The sequence below is a fragment of the Oncorhynchus keta genome, chromosome 25 (assembly GCF_023373465.1).
Source record: "Oncorhynchus keta strain PuntledgeMale-10-30-2019 chromosome 25, Oket_V2, whole genome shotgun sequence".
NCBI classification, from domain to species: Eukaryota; Metazoa; Chordata; class Actinopteri; order Salmoniformes; family Salmonidae; genus Oncorhynchus; species Oncorhynchus keta.
This window is the reverse complement of record NC_068445.1, coordinates 2,092,358-2,119,655: the sequence shown is the minus strand read 5'-3', so window position 1 is coordinate 2,119,655 and position 27,298 is coordinate 2,092,358. Positions and strand designations below refer to the sequence as shown.

At 42.9% G+C, this 27,298-nt stretch overlaps 1 protein-coding gene across 5 annotated transcripts in view; it reads right to left on the bottom strand.

Annotated features, from left to right (window-relative positions):
* Nucleotides 1–27,298, bottom strand: part of LOC118358000 (glutamate receptor ionotropic, delta-2) — a 543,733-nt gene that overhangs the window by 10,964 nt on the left and 505,471 nt on the right. For all 5 annotated transcript variants that reach the window (XR_004820395.1, XR_004820396.1, XM_035735345.2 and 2 more), the window contains 2 exons: nt 17,049–17,215; nt 1,745–1,985 (listed from right to left, as the gene is read on the bottom strand). Coding sequence is in view for 3 of the 5 variants with exons in the window: in XM_035735345.2 (XP_035591238.1) it covers nt 1,745–1,985; nt 17,049–17,215 (408 nt within the window). In the remaining 2 variants the exon portion in view is untranslated. The remainder of the gene's footprint in view (nt 1–1,744; nt 1,986–17,048; nt 17,216–27,298) is intronic.

The following is a 27,298-nucleotide window of genomic DNA, read 5'->3' as shown; positions in this document are numbered from 1 at the left end:
AAGGGAAGGAGAGGAGAGCATGGCAGAGGGGTTATTGATGAGGGTGTGTGCATGGTTGGTTGTGGCTTGATAGGTGGGTTGAGAGGGATCTCGGCAACATAGGAAATTAAATGTGAAATAAAAAAATGTATAATGTTAATGGAGTAAACTATTATTTTAGTGGTAAACTGACCCTCATTCTAAGATTTACGTTGCTTTATTACAAAATGCATTTTCCAAAAAATTATCCTAAATTAGTGCCACTCCATGGCTTGATTTAATTTGTGATTCTAATTTATACATGACTAATGAACACTAAATTGGGCATGACAATATTTATTTTCCATAACTGCATTACTCTCTGCTCGTTAGTACATTTGCATTTCACATCAGCTTTGCTGAGTAGGATTTCACAGTCCTCGAGTCTCAGGGACAATAATTTCCATAACCACTGTGCATGGGTCTGGAAGTGATGAAAACGCCTTGGCTCTGCCTACCTGCTCATTAGGTGGACAAGTGGAAGAAGAGATATGACAGAAAGAAAGATAGGAAAGATAAATTATTGTGCTATGCATGGCTGTACCTTGTGTTAGCAATCAAATGTACAGGGGATATCAAAATTCAATACAGCCCTTTAACATGGGATACGTTTCTGTTTCAAGCTGGTGCGCCTTCTTCTCTATGGTGTTGTTAACACAAGAGTCTGCATTTATGTCTCTGGCCCGAAATGGACTGGACAGAGACACAAATGCCAGATGGACTGGTCCATCTTTAGCCTAGTGGGCCTTTCTAAATTGGGGTTTTGGCAGAATGGTCCTTATTTGAGGGCCACGAGGAAGAACAAAGAACCAGTTTGTTAGAAATGCCTGCACTGATTTCTGGTCCCTGTCTGTCCCTGCCTCTGTCTGGGTTAGAGCATGCTGGACCAATCTCATAGGCTGTCTTTATGCGGCCATAAATATGTGGCATAAAAATACCTTATCTTTGAGGAATCAGACTTTCAAGAAAATATTTAGATTCCACATTCCAAATGCAGTTTAAAGAGAACTGTTTGTCTTTTGAGTGAGTAACTGTTGCTGCAATTGATGATGCTCATGGTGGTTTAAGCCCTGAGACCTAGTCAGTGTAGCTTGTGTGAGCTTCCGGACCCTTTCGTTTGATGAATTTTACAAATACACATGAAACTGGTGACATTTTACCCAAACCCCCTCATATACTACAGCATGTGTGCGTCCCAAATGGCACCCTATTCCCTATATAGTGTACTACTTTTAACCAGTCATATGGACCCTGGTTGTCCTTGTCAAAAGTAGTGCACTATATAGAGAACAGGGTGCCATTTGGGACACATACTATGTCATGTGCAGTCACAGTAACAGATGTCAGTTAAATTGAACCTCTTCTAAAAAGAGGTTTGTTCCCACGCCTTATGTAGTCCCAGTGTCATAGATGGAAAACCCTGGAGTGTGCCAGAGTTTCACTGTGTTCATCTTATCAAACGCCAAATGTTTGCTTATTGTCCGTCCTAACCAGCAAGCCAGGGGCAGCTTTGATACCACAGCAAGGGACAGACCACTTGACTAACAGGTTAACGACAGCTCTCCTCACAAAGTACAAACATCTGTTACATTATGACACTGACAACATGTACAGTACACATGACAACCATGACATGTATCCGGAAAACAGAATGTTCAAGTCAAGTGTTACCGAGACCCCCAGACACAGACCCCCACAACCACCCTGGCCTCCCCCAGCTCCTCACCTCTTTGGAGGGGACTCGTGAGCCCTTCCTCCTAGTCCACCAGGTCTCCACCATGGCGATGAGACAGGAGAGCACCACACCCGCTGCCAGCACGCAGAACACGCCGGCGAAGCTGTGGATGTCCAGGGCGCTGCCGCGGTGTTTGGTGTGCACCGCAGAGTACAGGTCACACGGGCTGTCCCGGGGCCACCACTTCAGCTTCAGGATGTCCATGTCCCCGTTCTGCTGCAGCTCCAGGATCCTGACACACACACACAGATAGATGCACATACACGCACACATGCACACACGGACAGACAGACGGATGCGCGCACACAGATATACACACAAACAAACAAATTGAGTACAGATGTGTTATTGTCTGCAGGTGTATACAGGAATAGGGCAAAATCTATATTTCATTCAGATTGGACTGCATCACATTTTCTTCAGGATGTAGTTTATAATCTACTTGCCCTGAAGTGTAAGTAGCTTACACTCCGTGCCATATTTATTAGGTACACCCATCTAGTACTAGGTCGGACCCCCCTTCGGGACACAAGGTGTGACATTCAAACGCTGCTCAATTGGTATCAAGGGAACTAACGTGTGCCAGGAAAACATTTCCCACAGCATTACACCACTACCACCACCAGCCAGTACAGTTGACACCAGGCAGGATGGGGCCATGGACTCATGCTGCTTATGCCAAATCCTGACTCTACCATCAGCATGACGCAACAGGAACCGGGATTCATCCGACCAGGCAATGTTTTTCCACTCCTCAATTGTCCAGTGTTGGTGATCGCGTGCCCACTGGAGCAGCTTCTTCTTGTTTTTAGCTGATAGGAGTTGAACCCAGTGCGGTCGTCTGCTGCAAAAGCCCATCCATGACAAGGACTGACGAGTTGTGCTTTTTTTTTGTACTGCGCTGTTAGGTAGCCTAGTGGTTAGAGCGTTGGGTCAGTAACTGAATGATTGCTGGATCAAGTTCCTGAGCTGACAAAGTCAAAATCTGTTCTGAACAAGGCAGTTAACCCACTGTTCCCCGGTAGACTGAATTTGTTCTTAACTGACTTGCCTAGTTAAATAAAAAAATATGTATTTGCCTGTTTGTGGCCCACCTGTTTGCTTGCACAATTCTTCACATTCTCCTTTGACCATTCTCATCAACGAGCTGTTTTTGCCCACAGGACTGCCGCTGACTGGATGTTTCTTGTTAATTGCACCATTCTCTGTAAACCCTAGACACTGTCGTGCGTTTAAAGCCCAGGAGGGAAGACATTTCTGAGATACGCCTGGCACCGACGATCATAACACGCTCAAATGTGCTGAGGTAACTCGTTTTGCAACATTCTATCGTTAAATTGCATAGTAATTCAGAGCATGTGCAGACCAGCTGGCTGGACTGTTAACAGACATATTCCACCTCTCCCTTTCCCAGTCTGTTTTCCCCACTTGCTTCAAGATGTCCACCATTGTTCCTGTACCCAAGAAAGCAAAGGTAACTGAACTAAATGACTATTTCCCCGTAGCACTAACTTCTGTCATCATTAAGTACTTTAAGGGACTAGTTAAGGATCGTCTAACCTCCACCTTAGCAGACACCCTCGACCCACTACGATTTGCATACAGCAGATCCACTGATGGTGCCATCGCCCTGCACACTGTCCTATTCCATCTGGACAAGAGGAATACCTATGTAAGAATGATGTTCATTGACTACAGCTCAGCTTTCAACACCACAATGCCCTCCAAGCTCATCACTAAGCTTGGGACCCTGGGTCTGAACCCGGCCCTGTGCAACTAGGTCCTGGACTTCCTGACGGGCCACCCCCAGGTGGTGAAGTTTGGCAACCACACCTCCGCTACGCTGATCCTCAACACAGGAGCCCCACATGGTTGCATGCTCAGCCCCCTCCTGTGCTCCCTGTTCACCCATGACTGCTAAGGCCATGCACGTCTCCAACTCAATCATCAAGTTTGCAAACGACACAACAGTGGTGGGCCTGATTACCAACAGCAACAAAACAGCCTACAGGGTGGTGAGGGCCCTGGCAGAGTGGTGCCAGGAATACAACAACCTTGTTTTCGTCTAGACAGAGGCATATAAACTGAGAGTCACAAAACATAGACTGACCAGGTGAAAGCTATGATCCTTTACTCATGTCACTTAAATCCACTTCAATCAGTGGAGATGAAGGCAAGGAGACAGGGTTAAAGAAGGATTTTTAAACCTTCAGACAATTGAGACATGGACTGTGTGTGTGCCATTCAGAGGGTGAATGGGCAAGACCAAATATTTAAGTAACTTTGAACGGGGTATGGAAGTAGGTGCCAGGGGCACCAGTTTGAGTGTGTCAAGATCTGCAACACTGCTGGGTTTTTCACACTCAACAGTTTCCCGTGTGTATCAAGAATGGTTCACCACCCAAAGGACACCCAGCCAATTTGACACAACTGTGGGAAGAATTGGAGTCAACATGGGCCAGCATCCCCGTGGAACACTTTCGACACCTTGTAGAGTCCATGCCATATCTATGACTCTGGCTAGACTAAAATAAGGTTTTTGTATTCAAAGGCAAGCACTGAGTATGACTCATGTCATTCACATTGTATGATGATCTGAGGGTTGAATCTCAATTGTATTTCCTGGATTCCTCGCATCCTCTCTCCTCACCTCATTCTCAAAACACATTGGAGGTGAGAGAAGGAACCTTGACTCTTCTCCTCCAATGCGAGGGAGGACACTATAGGAATCAATAAAACACATGAGATTCACCCTGATTCTCTGCAGTTGTTTGAATGGTCTTCAAACACTAGAGGGCAATATTGGACAAATAATGATGCCACAGACTGACAGCTGTATTAACCTGTCAAAATAATTCTAAGAAATATGAATATGTTTTGTAGCAGAGTGTTATTACTTTTCTCTAATGACGTTATGCTGTCCAGCTAAGCAAATGAACAATGACATCCAATGAAAGCCCTTAAAGGTTGATTGGAGCCTTCTGTTAACTTACAGAACTATATTTCAGAGGTCTGGCTTGCGGTATCGCAGGAAACAAAATTAACAGCACACACACACACAAACACACGGACAAAGACACACGAGTGACTTGAATGACAACACTTATCTTTGACGGTGCCTCTACAAAGTATAACAAATAAAAATGTTGCCAAAGTATCTCAAATGCAAATGTAGTATAACGGTAGTTTACACAATTAGAACATTAATAATAGCAGAGGAGCATATCTTATTTCAATAACATATAATTCTATATTATAGACCTTATTTTAACCTCTTCAACCTCTGCTACATAGGCACATAGAACTGTAAGGTCTGATTTGGGATTACTGTTGGGAGACTAAGGGATCTTATTTAGATAAGGCCCACATAACAGATGACTCAGATGTTGGCTCAGATGGAATGAAAAAGAGGAATATATGCTAGTGAAACGTCCAATCAGAAACAGAGACTTGATAAGCTGTAGACCATACTATCTACCTAGAGAGTTTTCATCTGTATTGTTTGGTGGCTGTCTACATACCACCACAGACCAATGTAGGCACTAAGACCACACTCAATGAGCTGTATAGAAAGAAAACAGAAAAACGCTCATCCAGAGGCAGCGCTCCTAGTGGCCAAGGACTTTAATGTAGAGAAACTTAAATCTGTTTGACCTCATTTCTATCAGCATGTTAAATGTGTAACCAGAGGGGGAAAAAACTGGGACTCTACCTCGGAAGCTTACAAGAATTCCCGCTATTCCCCATCAAACAGGCAAAGCGTCAATACAGATCTAATCATACTACACCGGCTCTGATGCTCGTCGGATGTGGCAGGGCTTGCAAACTATTATTGTACTACAAAGAGAAGCACAGCCGAGAGCTGCCCAGTGACACGAGCCTACTAGACGAGCTAAATGACTTCTATGCTAACTTTGAGGCAAGTAACACAGAAACATGCAAGAGAACACCAGATGTTCCAGACGACTGCGTGATCACGCTCTCCGCAGCCGATGTGAGTAAGACCTTTAAACAGGTCAACATTCACAAGGCCGCAGGGCCAGACGGATTACCAGGACATGTACTCCGAGCATGCGCTGACAAACTGGCAAGTATCTTCATTGACATTTTCAATCTCTCCCTGTCTGAGTCTGTAATACGAACATGTATGTTTCAAGCAGATCACCATAGTCCCTGTGCCCAAGAACACTAAGGCTAACCTGCCTAAATGACTTCCGACCCGTAGCACTCACATCTGTAGCCATGAAGTGCTTTGAAAGGCTGGTCATGACTCACATCAACACCATTATCCCAGAAACCCTATACCCACTCCAATTTGCATACCGCCAAAACAGATCCACAGATGATGCAATCTCTATTGCACTCCACACTGTCCTTTCACACCTGGACAAAAGGAACACCTATGTGAAAATACTATTCATTGACTACAACTCAGCGTTCAACACCATTAGTGCCCTCAAAGCTCAACACTAAGCTAGGACCCTGAGACTAAACACCTCCCTCTGCAACTGACGGGCCGCTCCCAGGTGGTAAGGGTAGGTGACAACACATCCACCACGCTGATCCTCAACACAGGGTTCCCTCAGGGGTGTGTGCTCAGTCCTCTCCTGTACTCCCCATTCACTCATGACTGCACAGCCAGGCACGACTCCAACACCATCATTAAGTTTGCCGATGACACAACAGTGTTCCTGATCACCAACAACGACAAGACAGCCTACAGGGAGGTTGTCAAAGACCTGGCCATGTGGTGTTAGGACAACAACCTCTCCCTCAATGTGATCAAGACTAAGGAGATGATTGTGGACTACAGGAAAAGCAGGGCCGAGCACTCCCCCATTCTCATCGACGTGGCTGTAGTGGAGCAGGTTGAGAGCTTCAAGTTTCTTGGTGTCCAAATCACCAACAAATTAACATGGTCCAAGCCCACCAAGACAGTCGTAAAGAGGGCACAACAAAACCTATTCCCCCTCAGGAGACTGAAAAGATTTGACATGGGTCCTCGGATCCTCAAAAGGTTCTACAGCTGTACCATCGAGAGCATCCCGACTGGTTACATCACTGCCTGGTATGGCAACTGCTTGGCCTCCGACTGCAAGGCACTACAGAGGGTAGTGCGTACGACCCAGTACATCACTGGGGCCAAGCTTCCTGCCATACAGGACCTCTATACCAGGCGGTGTCAGAGGAAGGCCCAAAAAATAGTCAAAGACTCCAGCCACCCTAGTCATAGCCTGCTCTCTCTGCTACCGCATGGCAAGCGGTACCAGAGCGCCAAGTCTAGGTCCAAGAGGCTTCTAAACAGCTTCTACCTCCAAGCCGTAAGACTCCTGAACATCTAATGAATTGGCTACCCAGACTACTTGCATTGCCCCCCTCTTTTACGCTGCTGCTACTCACTGTTATTATCTATGCCTAAGTCACTTTAATAACTCTACCCACGTGCATATATTACCTCAATTATCTCGACTAACCGGTGACCCCCGCACATTGACTCTGTACCGGTACCCCCTGTATATTGCCTCGTTATTGTTATTTTACTGCTGCTCTTTAATCACTTGTTACTTTATTTCTTATGTTTTTAGGTATTTTTCTTAAAACGGCATTGTTTGTTAAGGGCTTATAAGTAAGCATAAGTAAGCTCTACACCTATTGTATTCGGCTCATGTGACAAATAAAATTTGATTTGATTTTTGATTTGATTTGATATTGGAAGAAATGTCATCTTGATTAATCAAAGTCGGTCCGAGATTTGAGCTTCGACGATTGATACTGTAGTTGTTATGCCGCCGACAAAGACAGGTCCGAAAAGGAAAACAATGGAAAGAGGGATTGCACTCAATCTAATAGAATGGAATGAGGGAGATACCTCGGTTATCAAAATGCAGACAGCAATTCCGTCAAACATATTCAATTCCATCAATCTCGGAAGTCATCCAAGTGCTCAGATATTCCAGTATGGGTTTTTGCTTGCTTTTCAATATTTCAGAATACTTCATTGTCCTCTATTTCCCTAACAGTGCACAGAAATGTGTGTTTTGCTCTTTAACCCATCCCCCCCGTCACACGCACGCACACAGACACATACGATAGATGCATTTTAGTAGCTTAAAAGAAAAGAACTGGAAAAAAAGTGATTATACTTTAGAGTAAACAAAATACTTGAGATCGTGGCCAAAGAAGATTGGTCAATGTGGAAAGCTACCCTAAGAGCTTAGTCGTTTATCACTGCTTTCATGCACTAAGTGGAGTAATATGATAACATTTTTCTGTATGTTTTATCTCTGTGGAAATGTTGCTCTTTTATTGCCATGTTTTTCTCCAAAACAGACATATCACATCAAGTTGTTCATTTACATTTGAGTAATTTAGCACACACTCTTATCCAGACCGACTAGGGTTAAGCGCCTTGCTCAAGAGCACATCGACAGATTTTTCCCCTAGTCGGCTAGAGGATTCGAACCAGTGACCTTTCGGTTACTGGCCCAACACTCTTAACTGCCACCCTATGTTCACCTCATGTAGTATATACAGAATAAGACATGTTTCTATTTACATAAAAAAAGTATTTATTCTATTGCAACTACTATTAAGATCTGTCTCCTATGCATCTGGTGTACTCACAGCACACTGTGACTTCCAAATAGAATACAAGTTATTTTTCCACTATGTGTTACCATTAGCTACCATGAGCCACACAGGCAATACAAAAGAGGCGCCCCCTCCTCACCCCAATTATACTGTATATGTCACCGCACGGTAAGATGGAGTGATGGAGCGGGAACGGAGCAATGGAGGGCTTGCGTTCCCCCTGGCCCTGTGCAGTGGTGACAGGAGGTATCGTCCCAACAGATGAGCTCCAACTGGGGCTAGAGAAATGTCACCTCCAAGGTGACTGGATGGCTGATCTGGGCCTGTACACAATAAGAACAGCCTTGTCCCTCTCAACCACCGTGTCATTCTAGTGACTGGATCAGGGGTTCACCAATGTGTCACTTGGGGTTAGTTATAAAATGTGTGCCTGTGTGTGTGCGCAGTAGGTTGGTTGGTATTTTCATCTTTCAGGCTCTGCATGACCTGGGCTGTAGAGAACTCTGAATAGTGACCTAGCTCTAGTCCATAACAGATTGTAAAGGGCTGATCATTCTTACTCATGCTCTCTGGTGACAACACATGCACACACACACGCGCGCACACACACTTCATGACATCACTTCATGACATCACAGTGTCGCCAAGGGGTTCCGTGTTGTTAGGCCAAGCTCTCATTCCAGGAAAATGATCTAATGTCACACATGTAATGTATGCAGTCTATTGACATGTTTCTATCACTGGAGGTAGGTGGGAAGTTCTGTACAGTCTCATGTCAGAATTAGACGTCCATCCATGTTTCTCAAATGTCAAATTTCGAATACGTACCAAAGGTTTGGGATAGGCTTAAAACCAAAATATAAAAACCAACTTTCTATCGCTGGATTCAAACTTGGAATCAGAGGCAGATTCTTACACCCATCCCTGTCCACAACACCCTAGCAAAACCGAAACATACTTGAAGGTAACACTGTTGCCCCTAGTGGCCGTTTCCACGTCATCTCCCGATGTCCTCAGACCTAGATAGATGTCCAATACTGACTTGTATCACGGGTAACCTGGCTGCTGTACCAACCAGCCTCTCTGCCTCCTGGGCTCTGCATGGCGATTAGTGTGGACTACTGGAGCTGTTTCCAAGGCAACCAGCTGCTGCAGAAATGATCATACGTTATTAGATGGTTTTGACAGAGGCAGACAAACTACCGTACTTGATAGGACTAAAGAGAAGACAAGAAAAAAAGAAAAGAAAAGAAAAGAAAAAAGGAAAAGCAGAAATTCCACGGTGATGCAAACAAATTATAACATCTGAGATGCTACATTTCAGTTGAGCACAGACAAAGGCACATACAACTCACATTCAAAGACACACACACACACACACACACACACACACACACACACACACACACACACACACACACACACACACACACACACACACAACGTGATAAATCTGGGGTCCAGAGTCTTTAAACCAGAATTGTGTCTCAGGTTCGTATCCATAGGCAAATTGCTTCTCAAGGAGACAGATCATTAAATTAAGGTACTCTAGGGCCCCAGACATCTTCAATATCAGGAGTGTGAGCTACTCCCCTCAGGTTGACAATAAGAGAGCCAAACAAACTAACATGGTCCAAGCCCACCAAGACAGTCGTGAATTTTTTTTTTTTTAAATAAGAGAGCCAAACAATTGTTTATCCCAGAGGCAATAAGGCTTCTAAATGACAAACACGAGTAGGTCCAGCAGGCAGGCCTTTAATTGATACTGTAGTCCAATGTTTCCCAACTCCAGTCCTGGAGTACCCCCAACAGCACAAATGTTTGTGCTGTTGTGGGTGGACAAACACACCTGATTCAACTCATCGAGGGCTTGATGATTAGTTGGCAAGTGTGCTTGTCCAAGACTACAAAAAGTGTGTACCGTTGGGGTACTCAAGGACTGGAGTTGAGAAACACTGCTGTAGTCGATAGTGTACAAATGTGTATTGTGTTCAGAATAATTAGGATTCCCACATGAACTGCACTTTGTCTACCCTCACTGGTTCTATTTATTGTTTGTAATAATGGTTTATTGTCTTTTGTCTACGCTTGATATGCATGTGTTTAATGTATGCACAGAGCCGCACACAAAATGTCCCCATGTGGATAATAAATTCATTATCTTATCGTATTCTGCTCTTATCTTATCTGTAGTTATAACCTATGCAAGAGGGTGCAACCTTGTTCCACTGCATCCAAACTTTAGAAGAAACAATTCAATCTGACAAAGAAATAGCAAAAACAGGGAACGTTCCAGTATGTTCCACCTGGGGGAATTTCTGACAACATGGTTACACAATGTCAAAAAAAGCACAGGAGAGAAACTGCTCTAAAATGAGCTCCTTGCAGAAAGTGAACTCTGAGTAGCAACTCCTTAGGACGAGGGAGGCGTGACGGCCATGGTACTAATCCCACACAGCCAGCCAAACCGTGTTCTCACTGTCTGACTGCTACCTCCAAAGAGCTTGTCTTCACAATGCCACTCGTGCCCATTCCAGATTCACAGTCACAAATCATCATAATTGGTGGTACAATTAGGCCACTAAAACAATCGAATCACACAAAGCGGTATGAGAGGGGGAAAAGAGTCCAGAGAGCTTCAGGTTTTGTTAGCCGTATGTACGGGATAAGCATGGTATACGGTGTACCTCGTCCAATGAAATGCGTACTTGCAGGTTCCTTCTCAACACTTACATTTGTACCTTTATTTAACTAGTCAAGTCAGTTAAGAAAAAAATCTTATTTACAATGACGGCCTAGGAACAGTGGGTTGACTGCCTTGTTCAGAAGCAGAACAACAGATTCTGACCTTGTCAGCTTGGGGTTTTGTTCAAGCAACCTGCCCCCCAAATGCAAGAACAATAAGAAATAGTACAAAATAAGAATACGAACAGAAAGCAAATGGCTAACTACCTAACTGCATAGCATGTTTGGTGATGAATACATATCTCCACTACATTTGCAATATATTTGTATCTAGCTGATCAAATCTCAGTCAGCTACAAGAATAGGATTTCTAGAACTTTGAACAAATCCCTATATAACATACAAGCAATCTTAGGTCACAAACTGTACTTGCAAATGTATTTTGACAGTGTAGCGACCCATTTATGGGGATGAAGCAAACAACTGAGGGAATCTCTGATAAGATAGCAGAAATGTCAACTACTCATTCATTAAATCCCACTTATGGGTTTTAATGAGAGTTTCAGGGGGCGTGAGTTTGTCTAATGTTGATGGACGGGACTGTAAGTGACAGTTCTGTCGTTGTTCCAGATGACGAGAGGTTGACAATGTCAGGTGTCGATCTCATTCTCACCGCTGCCACAGTGGAGCCTCCACAAAATCAAGTAATTTCCACAAACTGGAAATCGACCCCCGAAAGATGCACACATGCACAGAGCGCCATGGACCCTCAAGATCTAAGAAGAACACTGTCACTCACTGTGCCATTGGTGGCTAAAATGCCATTACTAGGGTCAATATCCTCACCACTTTGGGAGGGCTCCACCGACACTGATTCCAGAAATACGATACAATTCAAGTAATAGTTTCCTGGCAAAGCATTCCCGTCTCTTTTAGGCAATTTAACCTCTACGGGATCGGTGTCCCTCCACCAGAGGGATCGTTGTCCCTCCACTCCACTGCACTGTCCAATTTACAGCAACTTTTACAGTGAAAAGAACATCACGAAATTGTTTGAGGAGAGTGCACAACAACAACAACACTTTTATCACGGCAACTGGTTTGATACATTCACCTCTGAAGGTAAATATTGTACTTACATTCAGTGACCTTGCTCTGATTTGTCATCCCGAGGGTCCCAGAGATAAAATGTAGCATAGTTCTGTTTGATCAAATCTATTTTTTATATTCAAATATAGGAACAGGGCTCTAAAGGTTGAACCCCTGCTGTTTCTCTTGCATTTCAAAGATGATGGAACAAAAAAAATGAATTTTAAAAAAGCATGTTTTTTTTTGTTTGTATTATCTTTTTACCAGATCTAATGTGTTATATTCTATTAATTTGACATTTCCACAAACTTCAAAGTATTTCCTTTCAAATGGTATCAGGAATATGGATATCCTTGGTTCACGTCCTGAGCTCCAGGCAGTTAGATTTGGGTTTTATGTCATTTTAGGCAAACATTGAAAAAAAGAGGAATGTGGTCGATACCTGTATTGTTCAGACCCTTTTGCTTTTTACACATTTTGTTACGTTAACAGCCTTATTCTAAAATGGATTTTTACATGTTTTATCCTCAGCAATCTACACACAATACCCCATAATGACAAAGTGAAAACAGGTTTTTAGACATTTTTGCAAAAACAGAAATACCTTATTTATGTAAGTATTCAGACCCTTTGCTATGAGACTCGAAATTGAGCTCAGGTGCATCCTGTTTCCATTGATCCTCCTTGAGATGTTTCTACAAATTGATTGGAATCCACCTGTGGTAAATTCAATTGATTGGAGATGATTTGGAAAGGCACACACCGGTCTATATAAAAAGGTCCCACGGTTGACAGTGAGCCAAACCATGTGCTCGAAGGAATTGTCTGTAGAACTCCGAGACAGGATTGTGCCGAGGCACAGATCTGGGGAAAGGTACCAAAACATTTCTGTAGCATTGAAAGTTCCCAAGAACACAGTGGCCTCCATCATTCTTAAATGGAAGAAGTTTCGAACCACAAAGACTCTTCCTAGAGCTGGCCGCCCGGCCAAACTGAGCAGTCGGGGAAGAAGGGCCTTGGTCAGGGAGGAGACAAAGAACCCAATGTCACTAACAGAGCTCTAGAGTACCTCTGTGGAGATCGGAGAACCTTCCAGAAGGACAACCATCTCTGCAGCACTCCACAAATCAGGCCTTTATGGTAGAGCGGCCAGACGGAAGCCACTCCTCTGTAAAAGGCACATGACAGCCTGCTTGGAGTTTGCCAAAAGGCACCTAAAGGACTGTCAGACCATGAGAAGCAAGATTTTCTGGTCTGATGAAACCAATATTTAACTCCTGAATGCCAAGCGTCATGTCTGGATGAAACCTGGCACCATCCCTACAGTGAAGTATGGTGGTGGCAGCATCATGCTGTGGGGATGTTTTTCAGCGGCAGGGACTGGGAGACTAGTCAGGATCGAGACAAAGATGAACAGAGTAAAGTACACAGAGATCCTTGATGAAAACCTGCTCCAGAGTGTTTAGGACCTCAGACTGGGGCAAAGATTCACCTTCCAACAGGACAATGACCCTAAGCACACAGCCACGACAACGCAGGAGTGGCTTCGGGACAAGTCTCTGAATGTCCTTGAGTGGCCCAGCCAGAGCCCAGACATGAAACCGATCGAACATCTCGGGAGAGACCTGAAAATAGCTGTACAGCGACGCTCTCCATCCAACCTGACAGAGCTTGAGAGGATCTGCAGAGAAGAATGGGAGAAACTCCCAAAATACAGGTGTGCCAAACTTGTAGTGTAAAACCTAAGAAGACTTGATGCTGTAATCATTGCCAAAGGTGCTTCAACAAAGTACTGAGTAATGGGTGTGAATACTTATGTAAATGTCATATTTCAGTTTTAAAACGTTTATACATTAGTTTTATTGTTGTGATGTTTTATCATTATGGGGTATTGTGTGTAGAATGATGAGGAAAAACATGATTCATCAATTTTAGAACAAGGCTGTAATGTAACAAAAAGTGGAAAAAGTCAAGGGGTCTGAATACTTTCTGAATGCACTGTATGTATGATTGTGTGGCTGTGTGTGTATGCTGCTGCTATTTAAGTGCAAGGCTCATAGGGTTCTCACCTGAAATCAGTAGTTTTCATCAAATTCCTGAAAACTGCAGCATTCTGACTCTGTCTACACTATATCTGGATGATCAACTCAGTCTGGGTACCACACATCATTACCAGCACACTATATATACACATCAATGTATGGTGGCACAGTGACTCACACTCTCTCCGGTAAGTGGCAAACATGACTTCTCTCTGGGAACTGTTTCTTCTGGGTTGTTTGATTCTATCAAGGTGAACAACAAGTTGTATTTGTGATGAGTAATGTAATGGCAGTACTCTATCAACGACACCCCCACCACCACCCCCAAACCCCCCACCTTCTATAGAAGGACAGCGGAGAGCAAGGTGCTATTAGGGGAAGTGGATAGAACCCTCACTGTCAGAGTAGTGCCCCCACACCTACACACACATATACACACACATACACACACATACACACACACACACACACACATACACCCTCTCTCTTTCCACAATGTTAAAGCAGATCAATTCTTTTTCATCTTAATACACTGGGAACTGTAAACGGTGAAATATTTTGTGAGCAGACTGGAGACCAAAACAATACCCTGTGCACTTGCACAGGCTCCCACTCTAATTACACACAACATCACTGGCTATTTGACTGACTATTGATAGCTTGGCAATGTTTTGTCTCCATTGTCTTTCAGGACATGAAATTCTGATTGACAAGGCCAACAAAACGCTTGGAGATATCCGTGTTTTTTTATTCAAACGCAATATCAACCCCAAGCTATTCCATGCCTTCAAATAGCAATAGTTGAGGGAACGTTGGCACAGTTTGATAATAAATACTGATGATCAGTATATCCCTAATCAGTAATGTAATTTTAGGACTACCCAAATCTTGTATGACTTACTTTAGGATGACGTTCCACTTAAGAGGCATTAGAAGACATAACGGATCCATCAAACACATTTGGTGTGTCATCAGAGCAGCTCACAGATTACTGCACCTGTACATAGTCCATCTATAATTTAGCCCAAACAACTACCTCTCCCCCTACTGTATTTATTTATTTATTTTGCTCCTTTGGAAACCCATTATTATCTTTACTTTGCACATTCTTCCACTGCAAATCTACCATTCCAGTGTTTATTTTTTTAAATGTATTTTTTTTAAAACTTTTTTTATTTCTAACTTGCTATATTGTATTTACTTCGCCATCATGGCTTTTTTGCCTTTACCTCCCTTATCTCACCTCATTTGCTCACATTGTATATAGACATATTTTTCTACTGTATTATTGACTGTATGTTTGTTTTAGCTGGTGGCGTAATGGATTACAGTTACAGACTACATGTAATCAGTTACTCTCCAACTCTGTGATGATAGTGGGGAACACCATGGAGAGCCACTGCTGGGAGACAAATACAATTTCTCCATCATTTCATTGTTGTGCTTCATTGACTTGTGTAATCCAAAAAGTCAGAAGAAGTCATGTTTCCAAAACAATTTTGTCTCAGTAATTTCCCTTGCATTGTTTGGGAACCATAGGGAACACTTTTAGTAAACTGTTTTATTTTAAAATGAGCTTGGAAAGCGCTCCCCAAGAGCCTGACAAAGTCCTGGAAATAATGACATGGAATTAAATAGGACTGTCAATTAATAACTTGTTTACTTTCACAACCACCATTAGTGGCAATATTCTGCAGTTGTGTGCATCAGTAGACAAAGAGGTGCAAATAGAATAAAAAGAATAAATAGAATAAAAAGAAATACTGAATCACACGCTGGGGCTCATTCACACACACGCACAAACAGGAGCACCAGACGCCCACACACACGCACGCACGCACGCACGCACGCACGCACGCACGCACGCACGCGACGCACGCACGCACGCACGCACGCACGCACACGCACGCACGCACGCACGCACGCACGCACGCACGCACGCACGCACGCACGCACGCGCACGCACGCACGCACGCACGCACGCACGCACGCACGCACGCACGCACGCACGCACGCACGCACGCACGCACGCACGCACGCACGCACGCACGCACGCACGCACGCACGCACGCACGCACGCACGCACGCACGCACGCACGCACGCACGCACGCACGCACGCACGCACGCACGCACGCACGCACGCACGCACGCACGCACACACACACACACACACACACACACACACACACACACACACTTGTTCATTCTAAATACAAATTCAGCTTGCATCTGCCTCTTGATGGCATGAAGGATCCTCTCTTAGTGTGTATAGAAATCAAAATAAGTGCAGTAGCACATCATTACAGGTGCACGGGGCACTTGAGCATGTCATAATGATTGAGCTTTACTACATGCCCTTGTCAGTCATCTTTAAGGTAATTTCTAATGGACAAGTGATTTAGCATTTTGTCTTGCTGTACTTTGTCAAACTATCAACCACCTATAATTCCATTTGATGTCGTTTCACAAATGTCGTTTCACAAAATGACTTGGACAAACTCCAGTCCACTGAACAAAAGGTGACATTTCACTGAAAGGCCATACAGCGGTTGACTTCAAAAACAGAAATGACTAAATCCTTCTCACATTGTAGATGAGGCAATCGTGTAGTCAGGGTAGCCTGTATGTTTGCACACGGCTGCTTGTTCACTGAATAGTGTACTGTAGTAACACTTTTTGCAGCTCTGTATGGCTCAGTCGGTAGAGCATGGCACTGTTTACAGCATGGTTTGTTGCTTCGATTCCCTCTGGGGCCACCCATACAAAAAAATATATGCATGCATTACTGTAAGTCGCTTTCGATAAACCTGTTGAATAAATAGCATGTATTATATTACTTGTTCTAAGCATATATTAGCACTTATAAAGCCTTAAATGTTCAACGTACCTCTGGGAGAAGATGTCCCTGTATGGACTGCCGTGCTGCAGGGCAATGCCGTATCCCCGGTCTGGTGCCTTGTTCCCCACAGTGTAGAAGGAGCAGTCCTCATCGTTGATGCCCACATACTCCAGCACTGCCACATCCCACACAAAGGCAAAATGGCCGTACTTCACCTGAGAGAAAAGAAGAAACATAGAAATATAATTACTGAGTGTATCCATGAGGGTACAGTCAAATTGTTGTGGTCTGATGGGCTACGCCCTTTACTGTAATTCTATTTCTAGAGGTAGAAACAGATATAGAAACGCATAACAAGCTATTATTTGACACTCCAGTCGAGAGATGGTAACATGATTGAACATGAACACTAACCATGACAATTTTGTTGCTTGCATTGTGGAGTAGGTTAAAGCGTCGCACCTCGATTTTTGCTCAGTTCTGTATTTTACCCAGTAATAGTCAGTGTCATGATTGCACATGGTCCCTGACAACGGAACAGAATAAATGCTAAACAAAAAGACATACGTGATTAGCCTACCCTGCAATTGGAATATAATGTGTTATTTTCATTTGAATATGTAGCGAGTGCACGTTCTAGCTTTATATTCATCACCACTATGTCATTCCTTTTTTCTTTAGTTTGCTTAGATGGGAGTGTGTGCTTGCAGAGCGGAAGTCAAGGTTAATATGGTCAGAGGTAACCAAATCATCACCCATTTCACAGCAGCTCTACAGCTCCTATTAATGGGACACCTCAACCATCCACACCAACTCACTTTTCAAAGAAAAATACCAAGGTGTGAGGACATTCACATTTGGCCCTCTTTTGAGACATGGCCGCTTCCTTTTTGATTCTGTGAATCTTTTGAGGATCCATTGTTATTACCCCTGTAAGAGACGCACCAGGGCTGCCTAGCCTGGCCCTCCACATGCGTTTGGACTCTGACGTCTCATTAACTGTAATGGTACTTTATGACATTTTCAGTCACCTCACCCCAGTCTGCGTCTGGACAGGGTTCATGATGATTGCCCTCTGTAGCATGACTCTTGTCTGAATAAGAAATCCTCTTATTTTGTGATTTGGTTCAAACAGCACTATGGATGGGCGTCCTGAAGGGCAACCTATTCCTTAAATATATAGGGAATAGGGGCCCATTTGTAACGCATCCTCTTCCTTTGCCTGGATCGCTTTTGTAGTGCATTCGGAAAGTATTCAGACCCCTTGACTTTTTCCACATTTTGTTAAGTTACAGCCTTATTCTAAAAGGGATGATTTTTTTTCTCCCCCTCATCCATGTACACACAATACCCCATAATTAAATATAATACCCCCATAATACCCCAAAGCAAAAACAGGTTTTTAGAAATTTTTGCAAATGTATTAAATTAAAAAAAAAAAAAAAATCACATTTACATAAGCATTCAGACCTTTTTACTCAAATCAAATCAAATTGTATTTGTCAAATGCACCGAATACCGTGAATGGCTTACTTAGAAGCCCTTAACCAACAATGCAGGACCACCCATACGTAGAATGTATGCACACATGACTGTAAGTCGCTTTGGAGAAAAGCGTCTGCTAAATGGCATATAGTATTATATTATTATATTAAGAAAATATTTTCAAACTAAGCTAAAACATAATAAAATAAAAAGTAACACAATAAAATAACAATAATGAGGCTCTATACAGGGGGTACCGAGTCAATGTGTGGGGGCACAGGTTAGTCGAGATAATTTGAACATTTAGGTAGGGGTGAAGTAATTATGCATAGATAATAAACAGCTGGGGGGGAGTGTCAATGCAAATAGTCTGGGTGATTAATTGTTCAGCAGTGTTATGGCTTGGGGGTAGAAGCTGTTAAGCAGCCTTTTGGATCTAGACTTGGCACTCTAGTACCGCTTGCCATTCGGTAGCAGAGAGAATAGTCTATGACTTGGATGACTGACGTGTTTTTTGGCCTTTCCTCGGACACCGCCTAATATAATATAGGTCCTGGATGGCAGGAAACTTGGCCCCAGTGATGAATTGGGCTGTACGCACTACCATCTGTGGCGCCTTACAGTCGGATGCCGAGCAGTTGCCATACCAGGCGGTGATGCAACCAGTCAGGAAGCTCTCGATGGTGCGGCTGTATAACTTTTTGAGGATCTGGGTTCCTTTGCCAAACCTCCTTGCTTTGTTGAAGCACCGTTGGCAGCGATTACAGCCTCAAGTCTTCTTGTGTATGAAGCTACAAGCTTGACACACCTGTATTATGGGGAGTTTCTCCAAATTTCCTCAATGATCTCGCTGTGCTTCCCTCCGTTCATCTTTCCCTCTCATTCTGACTAGTCTCCCAGTTCCTGCCGCTGAAGAACATCTCCACAGCATGATGCTGCCACCACCATGCTTCATCGTAGAGATGGTGCCAGGTTTCCTCCAGACGTGACGCTTGGCATTCAGGCCATAGAGTTCAATCTTGGTTTCATCAGACCTTCTTCCCCGATTGCTCAGTTTGGCCGGGCAGCTAGCTTGGGCAGCTAGAAGAGTCTTGGTGGTTCTAAACGTCTTCGATTTAAGAATGATGGAGGCCACTGTGTTCCTGGGGACTTTCAATGCTGCACAAATGTTTTGGTACCCTTCCCCAGATCTGTGCCTCGACACAATCTTGTCTCGGAGCTCTACGGACAATTCCTTTGACCTCATGGCTTGGTTTTGAATTTACCACAGGTAGACTCCAATCAATTTGTAGAAACATCTCAAGGAGGATCAATGGAAACAGAATGCACCTCAGCTCAATTTTGAGTCTCATAGCAAAGGGTCTGAATACTTATGTAAAGAAGGTATTTCTGTTTTTTATTTTTAATAAAAACATTCACCCCCCCTCTTTTTCGTTATGGGGTATTGTGTGAAGATTGATGATCATTTAAAAAAAAAAATCAATTTTAGAGTAAGGCTGTAATGTAACAAAATATGGGAAAAGTCAAGGGTCTGAATACTTTCCGAATGCACTGTATATCACAGGGTCTTACAGTTTTGCTTCCAGAAAAATGTTGTTGGCTGTATCAATTCTACAGGCTTGGAAGTTGGAATCACATTAGGGCCCAGTTTTTCAAAGGTTATCTAACTGGATTTTGACTATTGGGTAGGATTAAATAGAAATAGAATGAATAGAACAGACGGATCATTGACTTGAATGGGGAATTCCCATTCAATGTATTTGATTTCTATGCATTTCATTCCTTTTATGAACAATTAATGCACTTGAAAATGTGTGTATTGCCATTTTTATCTCTAAAAATGCCCAACATCTATTGCACAAAGGAAGGGAAGAAAGTGTTGTGATTCCTATTGATTCCTAATCCATTTCAGAGGAAAATCCCAGGTTTTTTGCAACTCTACATGCAGGTACCACAAAGTCTTCACCTTATTGTTGTGATTCCAAGAAAAAAATATATACTATAAATAGACTAGTAGAGACATTGAAAAAAGAGAGGGAACATGAGGAGTGCAGCCTGCCTGGAGGAGCCATGGCAATCAGAAGGGCCCAGTGACTCTAATTGTGCCAAGATAATTATTAAAAGCCGTTTTCATCAAACACAGGGCGTCTGGTGAATCCTAATCACAGCATTGTTTATTCCCGGAAACATGACTAAATAACCCACTAGATTCATAATCACAAAATGAAAGCCGTCCATCTGTTCCCCTCTCCGCCTCCCTCCCTCTATGCTCAGAGAAAAACACTGGTGTAGCTTAATGTTGTTTACGTGACACATGCTTGTTGTTATTTTGTTATTGGTTGTAGAGCGTTTTTTGTTGTTGTTGCACCATTTAAAAAGAGGTGATGGCCGCTCAACTGATTTGTAACTACTGCAACATGAGTGTACAGAACGTTCAATGCTAACGTTTTGTGAATCCCCTTGGTTTTGCGACTTTCAAGGAGGAAGTTGCCGCCACTATTTCAATTTCCTGTCCTAGACATGAAATGCATGTTTAGGTTCCACCTCCCAACGAATGACAAAGGCTATTTATATATATTCAAGGATTGGGAATGGGACTTTCCACGTGGAGTTAACATCAACAAATAGGGCACTGATAGTTGTCAGTGTAGCTAGCAGGCATGTTAACCGTAGCTAGCTATCTAGCTAGCTCATTATCTTGCTAACCTTATCTAGCTAGCTGTTTTTCTTTTACACCGTATTCAACAGATTGGTCAACTGGATTTGTCATAAGCATTAATTTAAGGGAAAACTTCGCCACAGATGGAAACCACTGGCCTATCTTTGATGTGGCAATCTATTGTTATCTCTGACATAGAAATAGTTAGAACGAATAAGAAGGTAATATGGATAACGATTGAAAGATATGTGTTTTTCTACATTGTAGAACCTTTGTAGGTTGCTGGCTTCCAATCCAGTCCATGCTCATGGTTCTCACAGGATTAGTGAAATGATAGGCTACAATGACTTTTCTAGTGGTCATGCACGCCGCAAATGACATGTAACTAACTATAAGTTCCTTACATTTTCTTTTGCGGGTGCCTTTTCATTATCTGGATAGACACTTGTGGTTGCCAGCTAACGTTACCCCAATCAAAGCAGTGGTGTGTGAAGTGAAGCAAAACTTACGTGGCCAAAACCATTCATCTTGGGGGAACGGGGGGAGATATATATATTTGAATACAGACTAGCTCAAAAATACATGAAAATTGACAAATGATCCAATGAATTATGATAATTTTCAGGTAAAAAGTGGACACAAGGCTGTTTGGCTCATCTCAGTCACAAAGAGGAAGAACCTTGCAGCTGTTTCTGATGAATAAACAATGCCATGCTGGTGGGTGGTGACATTCGAATAAAACCTAGCCCTGAAACGAAACGTAGGCTGAAAATATGTGTATGTCATACCATAGGAAAAGACACCGCATTCACATGGATTTGCACGAAGTTCGGATTTGTCACTTCAAGCCCATATATAATCATACTTTGACTAAAGTGATGACTGTTGTGCAACATCATGGGTAAACTTTGGCCATCATCTTTCAGCTTGAAAAAGTGGATTTCTACTGGTGTGGACATTTAAACACAAAATACTGTAGCCAACACTGATACATAGATAAAAAGTAAATACAGAACATTAAAAGCACAATAAACTAAATAAATGTCAAGTTTGGAGTTATTAAATAATGTAAATCACAATCAACTCCAACACATAAGCAATCTAATTTTCTAAAGGTCAAACTCTCCCTTTCGGGAACATACTATACAGCTTTAGATTGCTAACTGTGTGTTTACCATACAGTAAATTATTTTGAGATCTGTTAATAATCTTTTTTTTTTCACATTTAGCTCATTTATAAGAACTACCATGTTGCCAACTACCAGAGACATTGGGAGAACAGGCTGGAACTATAGCAGGCCTATGCATCCCAAATGGAACCCCATTCCCAATATGGCAGAGTATTTTTTAACCAGGGCCCAAAAGGGCTCCGGTTAAAAGCAGTTCATTATATAAGGAGCAGGGTTCCATTTCTGACACAGTGGCTTGTTCAGCTCATGTTCTGTAGCAGACATCAAAAGACTGAAACGCTTAACGACATGTTCACCAAGGGGAGGAGATTCAACGACTAACCACACACAAACAGGGGCACTTAATCTTGCTTCCTTACACTTTTTCTTATTTTTTATTTTATTTGATCAGGATCCCCATTAGCCGACTCCAATGGCGACAGCTCGTCTTCCTGGGGTCCAATACATAACAAAAAACATCATGGACATAAAGACGTTACAATTTACATATATATATATATACAAAAAACATTAACATAGACATTACAGACCGATATATTTACATGTATATAAAAAAAAAAAAATACAAATGACACACAAAGAAAAGAAGCAATACAACCAAAAAATAATAATGTGTGGGTGTGCATAGAATGTGTTTTAGAGTGTGTGTGTGTGTGTGTGTGCATCTACCAGTTACACATCAATGTCAGTACATACACACAAAAATGAGGTCGCATGGGGAGAGGCGTGGTGCTGTGAGATGTTACTTTATTCGTTTTTTGAAACCAGGTTTGCGCTATATAAGATGGGAGTTCCATGCAATCATGGCTCAACATAATACTGTACATTTCCTTGAATTTGTTCTGGACCTCGGGACTGTGAAGAGACCCCTGGTGGCATGTCTGGTGGGGTAAGTATGTTTGTATGAGCTATATGTAAGTTCATTACACAGACAATTTGGGATTTTCAACACATTCATATTTCTCACAAAAACAAGAATTGATGCAGTCAATCTCTCCTCTACTTTGAGCCAAGAGGGACTGACATGCATACTGTTGACATTGAAATGCAAGACGTGCTGCTCTAGCTCCTTCTTTGCAGCACTTGACCATATCACTGGGAAATAGTCAAGATTAGATCAAATTAGATACAACTAGAGACTGTTTGGTTGACTGTGGTGTTAAAAATGCCGAGCATCTCTTTATCACAGACAAAATGCTCCCCATTGTTACAACAATTACATCAATAAGCCTTGACCATGACAATTTACAGTCTTAAGGTGACACCGAGAAGTTTAATTTCCTCAACTTGCTCAACAGCCACATCATTCATTGTCAGATTCAGCTGAGGTCTATAATTTAGGAAATTATTTGTACCAAATACAATGATTTTAGTTATAGACATGTTCAGGACAAGTTCATGACTAGCCACCCATTCCAAAACTGACTGCAACTCACACATACTGTATATAAAGTGGTATTTTCTACCAATCAGTTTAAGTTCATTTGAAGGGGCTAATATTTAGGGTTTTATCACTTGGTTGTTACATTTCTAACATTGTTGTTGGAGCTTGTGCTTTGTTGTTTTTTATGTCTGGTCTCAAATGTTGAAATGTTGAGGGTTCCAGAGGTTAACAATTAGGTATTGCAATCAAGGATTCATGAAACTGTGGCAGATTTAAGGGCATATTTACACAATGTGGGTGCAAGCAACAACTTTTTTCTACAGAAGTGTTTTCAAGCACCGTCTCAGTTCAGAGAAAGGTCTGGCTACCTGAGACAGACCAAGGTTTCTTCAGGTACAGTCTGACCTTCATGAGCCAACAACCCAACCTCCCTCCCTCCCTCCCAGCTGGCCCAACCCTCTGTTTGTGCTGGAGCTTCATCTCTAAAAGCCTCTCTCAACATGCCAGCTCACAACTGTCCCTCACCGCCTTCCAGCTCTCTCTCTCCAGGCTCTCTCTGCATCTGCTGAGATGCCTCATACTCCCTCCCTTTCTCTTTCTCTCTCTCCATCTATGCATGCGTTTGTTTTCAAGGAATCAGGAAGCATTGTGTGGTAAAACCACTGAGTTTTTACTCTGATCATTCTCCACTATGGTTGGTATCTGGGCTCAGTGGAGATAGTCTTTCCTAGCAGTACCTCTCTCGCGGTGGTGGGCACCAGTTGGCACACAGGTGGCATTCCCGCCCACCGCATACGCGCTCGACGGTGACAGCGGCGACAGACCGATGCTGTGTGTGACAACTTCTCCTCCTGCACTTGTTTTTCGCCTTAATTGGCCTTGAGCTGTCATTAATTCTCTTTGTTTCCTTAGGAAAATATAAAAAGCAATTAATAGTCTATCGCCAACCATATGCAAATCTGCAAAGCAATTTCCAAAGACGGGGATCTGATAACAAAACCCAGAATAATTAGAAACAGATGTTGGAGAAACAGTCCAGGACAGCTCACTGGGCTAGAACTAAAATGCTTTTGCTAATAGGATCTGGCTTGAAAAAAATATATTTACATGTTTTCTTTCTTTCCTGCTCAGTTGTTTCAAAAGTATGTACTTTTGTCTTTTGAAATATGTAATTGTGCTTGTTTCAAATTAAATCGTGTTACAACTTAAATCATGTTGCAAATTAAATCATGTTACAATGGATGGGTTCATATGAAATAGGCTACCCATCGGACCACCAGCTACAGTATGGTGCATGCTGGGGAGAGCGGAGTAAACATAATTACTGGATTGGTGAACATGCCTTTCTGCCTCTTCTCCCTTACAGAGTAATTTGACAGAGGAACATAAGGGGCCTGGAGCAGGAACCTCACAAGGCTAATGTAACATGGCAGCCTAAGCCACCCACCTCCTTTTGGCAGGGTAGTCACCTACTGCCTTTCAGAGGGAAACACTTATGTCAGGGGAAAATATTGGGTTAATTTGAATTTACCAGAATGTTTTATTCAACGAGGTTGGACACTTCTTAACTGAAAGAAACAATTTCCAAAAACTTTATATCCAATGTTTTGGACTGCACTATTTTGATCAAGCTCCCTCTAAGAAACAGGTGTGTGTGTGTGTGTGTGTGTGTGTGAGGATATGAACATTTGTGATTGTGAAGATGGATGGGAAATGTCTTTATCTGTTCTTTTCAGGGACAACATTGGGACAATAGCCCGGTGTGTCAAAGCCTGCTGAATTTCAAAATAGGGTCCGGTAGCTACTCTACATCCAACTGCACAATCATCTAACCTCAAAATTCCTCTTCCCAATCCCTGGAGCCCCTGATCGAGGAATGATCTTCCCCTCAATTTTAATCTATGTATATCGGAATAAAAGGTTAACACCACCATCTAATCACAAAACCAAGCTTGACATGTATTTAGCATTTACGCTACGTTGTTTCTTTAATCTTTACAGCTAACACGTAGGTAAAAGTAATCTCACTAAACAGTGGGGGAGGGATCTGAATCGTCTCTCTAATACCCAACAAAGAACAGGAGCACATAATCTGAGCCAAACAGCAGAGCAACAATGAGTTTTACCTAAGAGGATTTGGTTATTGATTTGACAAAAGAAGTAGGGTTTAACCGCTGCATAAACCTGTTATGTTTTTTTTTTATTACTTAAACCACTGAGACGTTGCAAAAGTGACATAATTAAAACATTGTCGACTTTGAACACACACTATTTGGCACAAGCCGCATGAAATTGCATTGCTGCTAGTTCCTCAAAGGGGGTTTCTTAGCCACAAACACCATTTTTCATCGTCTCTCTGCTGCAGAGTTAATTGCATAATATTTGACTTGTGCTGAACAAAACAAATCAACACAAGGAAAGAAAGACAGAGCCCCCTATCCTTTGTTAGGAACTTTTGGTAGTATGACTTACCCTTGTTAAAGCCACGAGTCAGTTGAATGGGCCAGAGGCGTAGCATCTTCTCCTTCTCTCCCTCTTTCCCTCTCTCCCCAGTATCACTCTTTATTGTCTGAGACTATTCTTAGGGCTCCCTCTCTCCAAAAGAATGACGGTACCCTGGCACACAGATGGCAACTTTAGTCGGTCGACAGTGAGGTGCCTCGCCCAGACACAGTGGCTTCAGTGGGGCCGCCTATTCATCAACATTAACAGGCCTGTCTCATGTATGAAGTGATTCAAATGTTCATCCTCTCTCCCTCCTGCAGCTCTCACCAACACAGCTCACCACAAATGAGTCATGACCTTTCAAATAGGCTCACACCAGTGAATCCGGAACCACACCACACACTTGGTACTGTTGAGCTGCTCTCGTCATTTACCAGCACAGATAATGGAAACATGCAGCATGACTTTTTTTTTGTTAACTAGGCAAGTCAGTTTAGAACAAGTTGTTATTTACAATGACCGCCTACCCCAGCCACACCCTAACCCAGACGACGCTGTGCCAATTGTGCGCCACCCTATGGGACTCCCAGTCACAGCCGGTTCTGATACAGCCTGGAATTGAACCAGCGTCTGTAGTGATGCCTCTAGCACTGAGATGCAGTGCCTTAGACCGCCGCGCCACTAGGATTTAATAATGATACTTGAGACTCATGGGTTTCATCCAAAATGGCAGCCTATTCCCTATATAGTGCACTACTTTTGACCAGGGCCGATTGGGAATAGGGGGCACAGCCATAGGTGTCATTTAGGGCACAGCCATAGGTGAAGGTACTTCGGACGCAGCAGCCGGTGGCCCTCTGACAGTGAATCAGCGCCCCCCCATCTCCCTATCTCTCTCCTTCTGTATTATCTGGTGTTGTGACAGTGTTTGCTCCCTACACAGCTGTAACTTCACTTCCTGACAAGAGGGGTCAGGACACCGACAACATGGGCAGGATGTGACAATACCAGGTGAATCTCAAGTTTCAAAGTTCACTAGCCATGTGCAGATTATATAACAGGTGTAAAACAGGACAGTGAAATTCTTACCTTGAGAGCTCGTCGTTCTGGCCTTAAGCAAGGCAGTTAACCCACT